Source organism: Neltuma alba, unplaced genomic scaffold (assembly GCF_004799145.2).
Source record: "Neltuma alba isolate B1F8T4 unplaced genomic scaffold, ASM479914v2 tig00013251_pilon, whole genome shotgun sequence".
Lineage (NCBI taxonomy): Eukaryota > Viridiplantae > Streptophyta > Magnoliopsida > Fabales > Fabaceae > Neltuma > Neltuma alba.
The window spans coordinates 59,977-67,925 of record NW_021637546.1 but is presented as its reverse complement, the minus strand read 5'-3'; the positions used below and the strand labels follow the sequence as shown (position 1 = coordinate 67,925).

The 7,949-nt window shown below is 39.4% G+C and overlaps 1 protein-coding gene across 3 annotated transcripts; it reads right to left on the bottom strand.

Moving 5' to 3' along the window:
- Positions 1–604: 604 nt before the first annotated feature.
- On the bottom strand, positions 605–7,080 carry LOC114735769 (death-inducer obliterator 1). 3 transcript variants are annotated; one of them, XM_028923520.1, is made up of 5 exons: positions 6,943–7,080; positions 3,401–5,824; positions 2,399–2,519; positions 1,868–1,927; positions 605–1,761 (listed from the first exon to the last, which is right to left on the bottom strand). In XM_028923520.1, the coding sequence occupies exons 2-5, from the start codon at positions 5,758–5,760 to the stop codon at positions 838–840; spliced, it is 3,465 nt and encodes a 1,154-aa protein (XP_028779353.1). In that variant the 5' UTR covers positions 5,761–5,824; positions 6,943–7,080; the 3' UTR covers positions 605–837. The 3 variants fall into 3 exon arrangements, with proteins under 3 accessions (XP_028779353.1, XP_028779354.1, XP_028779355.1); XM_028923521.1 differs by having other exon boundaries at positions 6,933–7,069; XM_028923522.1 differs by having other exon boundaries at positions 6,994–7,020.
- Positions 7,081–7,949: the final 869 nt, after the last annotated feature.

Here is a 7,949-nt window from a genome sequence, read left to right as displayed (position 1 = left end):
ACAGGGGTCTGAACCCTGTTTAGTGTTTCTCTTTTCATTTTTCTTAAGCGCCAGCTTGCCTTACTAGTATTTATTTATAAAAAAAAAAAAGGAATCCCAGTAAAGCATTGAGGTCTGCTAACTTCCCTTCTAAATGCGGGAAAATATTGCGGCATGTTTGTGGAGCCCGGTCGGCAGAAAGAAACAAAAGGTTTAGGAACTGAAAATATAACGACGCCGCTTTCTTGTGTCATCTTTTATTAACTTTGGGTCCATAAGCTATGACTTGAGTAGAAGACATATTTCAAATTGTGTGCGCGATAAAAGCATCAAGTGCTCTGGCTAAAAAAACAGAAAAGCTAGAATATCAGACTACAAGGCTGACCGAGAGAGGTGGGAAAAAAAGAAAGACAAATGCAGTGATTTTATCATGTTAGATTACAAGGCTTGATCCGCCCAACCAACGCTCATCGGGAAAACTCGGTCGGCAAAGCATTCATTTGACCCTTGTCAGTCAGAAAAAGACCTCATCGGCTATTGGGGTCTCAATAAATAGACAACGCAACATGTGAATTCCGCTCCCGCATAGAGCAAGATTGGACGAGCTTTTGAAGGCGTCGCAACGAAACAAGAACTGGCTTCAGGCAAAATTTTGTCCGAGTTTTAACCAAAAACCCCTAAAGTTTGCAAAGTGCTTTAAACAGAAAGAGAAAGGGGGTGGGGCCAAGAAAACCGTCTTTCGCTTCCTCCTGAAAGCTACTAAATCTACGGGAACCTCTTGAAAGAATTTATGATTACATGGCTACATACATCTAAGAACAAATACAAGATAGTAAATAAATAAAATGGTCTTCGAAACTAAAAACCCCTACTCCTCGGAACATTCTGATGCCAGGGTGGGGCCTGCGCAGGGGCTCCATAGGCGTGCCCAAGAGATGGCGGCTGAAGGTTATTTCTCTGCGCAGGAGGAACCAACAAAGGCCTATAACTCGGGTGGTCTGGCGTCATATTCATTGGGGCTTGCACAAATGACTGTGAAACGCCATATGAATGGCTCAGCATGTGAGATCGCGGCTGAAAGCTGCGACTGGGTTGTTGAGGGTGAAATTGATTCTGGGACGTTTGGGGCTGCCATTCGGGAATGTCATCATCCTCGTCGTTCCAGGGCTGAATGGTTGCCCCAAACTTATCATGCCAGCTTCCGGAAGCATTAACCTGGCTTTGCCCATATTTTTGTACAAGCTCCCTCATTTGTTCCACAGGGCGTGATGTTTGGTCAATCGTGTGGGATGGGGGAGCAACGGGTCGCATAAAAGGTTTTTGGGCCAAGTGTGATGGATTTGACCTGCCGGAGAAATTGAACTCCGGGAGGTCATCCTCATCTCGGGCCGCTGCTGGCCCAAAACCTGGAGGGATATCATCATCAGAAGGGGGTCCACTCTGAGTGTTTGCAAAGCCCGTGGGGGACTCCGCTTTAGGGGCGAGATTGGCATTTACATTTGTATCTTGCTGTCTCCTAGATGATAAATACTGCTTTTTAGAGCCATGTTTGTGGTGCGATGATGAAGTGGGTGATATAGTGGAAGTTGAATGAGTCTTTCTCCATACATTAATACCAATTAGGCCATAATCAATAGAATTAACTGCCTCAATTTGTTCCATTGGAAGTATCTTGCTGAGCATTTCAACTGTTTTTTTATGAGGAGGGCAAAAGTAAAGTTCAACTCCAGGCATAGGCTCAGCAAACCCCACTCGCTCGTCCAAAATGTATGAATCCGCTACCTGCAGGCGAAAATATCTATATCAGTAACATAACGTAGTTGATGGTGCACAAGACAATCTTGAAATTATAACCTCACGGTTGGCCAAAAAAAAAAAAGATTATGACCTCACGAAGGATTGATTTCTCATTCTCGGGGCAGTCCTCCTTAGAAACAAAATGCAAAACCTGCAATAAAAATTGAGGGGTTAAAATATAAATAATTCACAAAACAAAAATGACATTAACAAGAGAGAATTGAATGTTCAAGTCCTCAAACATAGTCATCATAAGGTTCGCTAAAAATGCTCAATTTTATAACAAGTTGACTAGCTACATGTTTCAATCACTGCAAAATCACCAAAATTCACTTTCTTTATCTACCACAAGCGCATGTGTCTGTTTTACTTTCATCACTTGTTACACCAAATAGCACATGAGGTCATACACAGCCACCAGCCACCAGCCACTTCACCGCCTCCTTTATAAATTCTCAACAAGGGGAAGGAAGCAAATAAATCATATAACTCATGAGACTACGGTGCACATAGAGAGAGAAGAAAGACTAAGCTTTATCAGGGGGGATGGGGATTCAGTGCTCCTTTGTGCAAGCATGGTCCGCTAAACAAATAACACAGAAGTTCAAGGAATTCAAGATACCATGATGGCTCGAGTTCTGGACATAGGAAGCTCTTGCAGAAACTTCTCAAATGCATCAAGTCTAACCCTGCCTTTAATCTCCAGAAATCCAGGCCAATCTTTCGTAGAAGTTTTCTCACCACTGCACAGGATATCTCAGATTAGCGAGTAAATCAAATAATATCAATTCACTTCAGATAGCATACACGTGGTTTTTTTTTTTAATTGAATTTTAAAAAAAAAACCACGCTTTAATGCAAAATAATTTAGCCAAAAAAGCAAAGCAAACAACCCAAATCAATATCAATATCAATATAAAATATTACAGGTATATTCACAAGCTATTAACAATATAGCTTCTCTCAAAAACTATGCATTTTTTTTATTCTTTTGATTTTTCTCCACAAATTTCATTGGGTTCCACACTACTTTTTTTTTTTAGCAAGATATTTCTCCACATATTTCAATAGGGTTTAAATATTAGATAATTAAAATTTTAAAGAAATTTCAAATCATTATCTTTCCCATGCATCAAACAGGGAAAAAAAGGAAAATTGAGTTAAAACTAAGAATTGAAATTTGACAAGGATAGAAGGATAAGTCATCACATGAAAAAAGGATGACATAATCTATGCAAAATTACAGTCGGTGCTAAGCTTAAACAGTTATATTCATAAGCAGAAGCCAAAAATTTTAAAAGGTGGGAGTATAATAACAATAAAGATAAAAAAACATGAAGTGATTCAAACGCACACGCACCACTGGCATGCTATACCAGAGGACTCATAGCTTCCATAACATTTATGATCTTTCCTTTCCGCCTAGAGCACAAAAGTAGTTCTACTTTTAGTAACAAAGTTCAAAATCGGACCTATTCAATAAGGACTAGTCAGATATGTCTCCTCATCCAACATATACTAGATGAAAAGAAATTACTGAAGGAAGCAATCAAATCCACATCTAATCTTGCACGAAGTTAACAAAGTAAGAAAAAGTAAGCACTTAAGAGGTTTTGTATACTACCTTTTAAAGATGCTTATAACTGAATGAGTGGTTGAAATATTCAGCTGAAGCATGCCCTGCCAAGCGAATTCACTCTTGGATATCATAGTTGAAACTGCAGTTTTGGAATGCCTATGACTGCCACCACATCTCTCTTCAGCAAGAGACTGGCTCGCTTTCAACTCAACACGAGTAGAAGCAGATTTCTTGTCTGCAGTCAACCTTACCGCAGGATGAGCATCACTTGGCTTCAGGTCAGCATGACTCTGACTGCTGCTTGTTTCAGGAGGAACGACCCCAGATTCTGCATCAACCTCTTTTTCTTGGACTGCATCCACACTATAACATGTTTTCTGATCACGGTCAGATTTATTAGGGGCACTACGAGTATGACCACTTCTTGGAGTCAAATCAGAAGACTTAGGAACAGTGCCAACCACAGGATTATCCTTCTCTGCAGTTGGTGCCACTTTGCCAGGTTCAACCACTAGATTTTCAACTGATGACTTAGAATGCTGGGATTCCATGAATTCATCAAGAGAGACAATTGGAGGAAGGAAGTCTGCATCCTTTAATGCATCATCCGCAATAAGCCCTTGTGTAACAGTTCCATCATTGGAAGGAACAGAAACAGTCGAATTGTGTTTTCTTAAATTACTCTTTCCAACATCAGCGGTCACATCATTTTTGGTCCCATCAGCTTTAGAAGGGGAGCCTTCCACATCCTTCCTTTCTGTCTGACTTTGAGAAACCAGCGTTTTACCACCAGACACCTCTACTGAGAGGTTGTCTTCATGTTCAACTTCCACTTCTTCCACTTGGAATTCACCTTTGTGTGTTTTCTTGACCAATCGTCTAATATCTACATCTGAATCAGGCAAAACCACCATTTGAGCAAGCTCCTCAGCTTTGGCTATTCGCCACTCAGAAAGTTCCTTTGAAGCAAGCTCTTCTGCAGTCATGGAACATAATCGCTCAGGGGGGATCTCACCAGACATGACCCTTTCCCTCAATTCAGGATTATTACGGTCTTTCAAATTGAATAAAAGCGACCTCCCCTTCTCTTTGTACTTCTTATTCACACCTCCAAATAGTTTGAATAGTTCTGCTTCTATCTCTGACGCCAAAAATTCAGGTGAGTTCACAGTTTGTTTCCCAGCACTACTGCCTACATCTTCAGGTTCCAATCTCTGATCCTCATTTGTTTGGATTTCCTGCTCAATTGACATGTCCACCATATCAGAGTCCAATACCCAAGAAAGACCATTTCCCTGCAGAAGTTCATCTTTGACATAAAAGGTGTCACTGAAAGGAACATCATCAGTTGTCAAAGTGTAATTTGACTGGAAGTCTTGCTTATCACAGTTTGAGACATGGGGAAAATTCAACATCTTTGTACATCCCATTTCACCATGCGCGTATTCAACATCTTTGGTTATATTGTCAAATGAATCGATTACTGCAGAATAGGACTCGACAGATCGAGAAACCTCCTGTGTTTGCCCCTGCGCAGCATCAGTAACAGCAGATGAACACTGAGAACTATTATTTAGATTAACCTGGGAATCACCTGTTTCATTCGATGTATTATTCTTTTCATCCTGAGGTATATTATTCTTTTCCTCCTGAGGTCTACTGTGCTGAGAAACCAAGGCCAGAGCAGCAGCTAATGACTCCCTCATCTTGGACCTAACTGATTCTGATGATTCAGTTTGAATTTTGGATGATTGTTGCACCTGAGCATTATGACTTTTAGAACTCAAAGACCGAGGTGTCCCTGATTTACTGGACTCGGTTGACCGAGGTGTCCCCAGTTTACTGGATTCCATCTGTGCTTTTCTCTTACTAGATGCTGGCAGATTCTGCAGCCCAGGGGCATTTGACAGAGGACGCATCTGCACAGAACCTCTATGTGATGTATTAGGCACATGCTGCAACCAAGGCCTATCCATTTGAGCAACTCGCTTATTAGATGTCACCGAGCTAACAGACAATGGTTCTGCAGCTGCCTTTCGCTTGGGCATTATTGACAGCTGCTTTGGCCCCATACTGTTCAACCTCATCTCCCTTTGCATAGGTTGTTCAATAGGTGCAACAAGCTGATGCATGCCTGGATTACTTGCATGTGAATCTGTCTGCCCACTCTGCACCATCGGCACTGACAATCCATGGGATCCGGGATGACCAGGAACAGCTCTCAATAATCCAACGTGATTATTTGGTGCCTCCTGTTGCTGAGACATAGTGTTACTGGATCCAGGGCCTACAAGTCCAAGTGGCAAGTCGCTTCCCAATGAGTCAACTTTACTTACAATCGGATCCATCTGAGTCATTTGCATGCTTGAAATTGGCAACTGCTGCGAAACCAAATTATTTGACATCCTAAAGTAATAGCCTTATGCGTAAAGAACACATATGCAGGATGACCCGGGATTATTTGCTGACCTGAAACAACTCATAGCATGTTATCAGACTTATCTTCAAGATTTATCATAATATCATCATGCATAATAGTCTGCATTATGTGGAAAAGTAATTGTCTGATACTGACTACTTTAACAAAAACAATGCAAACAAACAGCAAACCAACCAAACTAATTCAGCAAATCATGCATGTGCATTCAGGAGTGAGAGAATCGCCTGGTGCTGACTGTTTTAAGGCCAAGTAATGGATATTGCTACACAAACCAGCCCAAAACTTAATTGAAATTAAATTAAACAACCCCGGATGGAGTAAAAGCAAAGATAATGACGTCTACTAACTATTCCGCAGATCAATCTTCGTTTTGAGCACCAAAAATTCATAGGCACGCCACACAAAGAATGTTCAACAATCACACACATCACTGAATTCATCAATAGCATTACAGAACTAGAGAGCGTTAATTCCTATAACCAAGGTATTAGGAGTTTGCCAGATAAAAAAAACAAAGATAAGACTGGGGCATGATACTCAGACGCAAGTGTATTTTTGGTTACTTAGCCTTAATTATTTTGTCAGCTTGCCTTGTACAGAGTTCGGCTGGTCATTTTGTATCCGGCGAATTTCGTACTACAATGAGGATGTCCCTGTTGGTCCCAAAAAACTGTTTTTTATAAATAAAAAAAAAAGTTTTCTCTCCACTTCCACTATTTCCTTTGTTATTTTATTTATTCTGATCCTGATTCGTAACAGAACTCGCCCATGACCCTTAGTACACCTAAAAAAAATTGATTGACGTGAACATCACAATCGTATAGGCACCATGTGAGTCCAGAAATTTAACAATGGTTTGCTTCAACCCCACAAAAATAAAAGTTATACGCCCACGTTTGTTCTTGTTCCATGATTAACTTCTGATCATTTAAAAACTCATCAGGAAAGGACAATCGAAAAGCATTAAGATCCAACGTAAACCACCAACTCGTATTTATAACACAAAACAAAAAAATTTAGAAAATCCGATGAAGGTAAAGAATTCAAAGAACCAATGCATAATTGTTGTATTAACTATTCATATTGTATTGGACACCACACATCGCCTTTGATACGAACACGCTGATAGGGAGATACCGATTAATACCTAGAGGAGAGTCCTCGGCGATATATCGGAGATGTAGCTGAATAGCCAAACCTGAAGTGAAGCTGAGCAATACAGCCTCGACTAAGAAACGAGCTTCCGTAGCCTTCTTCGGTCGAAATTGCATCCATAAACCCTAACTAGAACGGATAACTATCACCTATATGCGAGTCACAGCCGAAGAGCGCAGAGCCATCTAGAGCCACATAGGCTTCCTGACACGTGGCGTGGGTCATCACGGTGTTGCGTCCGGAATTTTTTCTTGCTAAATTATATCAATTTTTAAAATGGTTTTTTTAAATTTTTACACCTAATTGTTTATTACTCCTTGAACTTGAATACTTGAATACTTAACGTATGACTTAGAAGTATTTCTCTTTCATTAATATACACATTAATGAAAGAGAAATACTTCTCCTGTCACAGGGGTATTTCTCTTTTATCATAATATTTCTTATCATTTTCTTTTAGATATTCTCTTTTATTTTTTTTATTTATTATAAAAACATATTTCTAACATATCTATTACTTTTAATTAATTATTTATTATTCACAAATTAATTATTTAAAATTTATAATAAGAACCAGCAGATTATTTTGTATTAGACAAAATTTATTTATTACATTGGCCCAAAAAAACTTTTTTTTCACTAAATATAGAAGAGTTGATCTAGCGATATAAAGCCTCATTAAATTTTTTTGGGTCTCAATTAGAAGTCTTAGAAAAGACATGTTTATAATGGGGAGAGTAACCACAAATCCTAAATCAAACGTTGGTATGAAGGATTTTGAGGGAAGAGGAAGAGGAGGGATTTTGATTATTTTCTCTTGTTTGGCAAAATAAAAATTTTAGGAGGTTAGGAAAATTTTTTTGACATTTTTCCTCCCCTCCTCTCGTAAGCTTCCCCTCCAAAATTAGAAAATTTTAGAGAAAAAGAATAATATTTTGGTTTGTATTGACTAATATACCCATATTATTTTCTGATAATTCCATGTTACCCTTTGTTACC

Coding starts and splice junctions, on each gene's coding strand:
- LOC114735769 (XM_028923520.1), bottom strand. CDS start 5,760: ATGTCAAATAATTTGGTTTCGCAGCAGTTGCCAATTTCAAGCATGCAA. Junction 2,520..3,400: donor GTTATAAGCATCTTTAAAAG/GTAGTATACAAA, acceptor TATCCTGTGCAG/TGGTGAGAAAACTTCTACGA. Junction 1,762..1,867: donor AGAAATCAATCCTTCGTGAG/GTCATAATCTTT, acceptor TTTCGCCTGCAG/GTAGCGGATTCATACATTTT.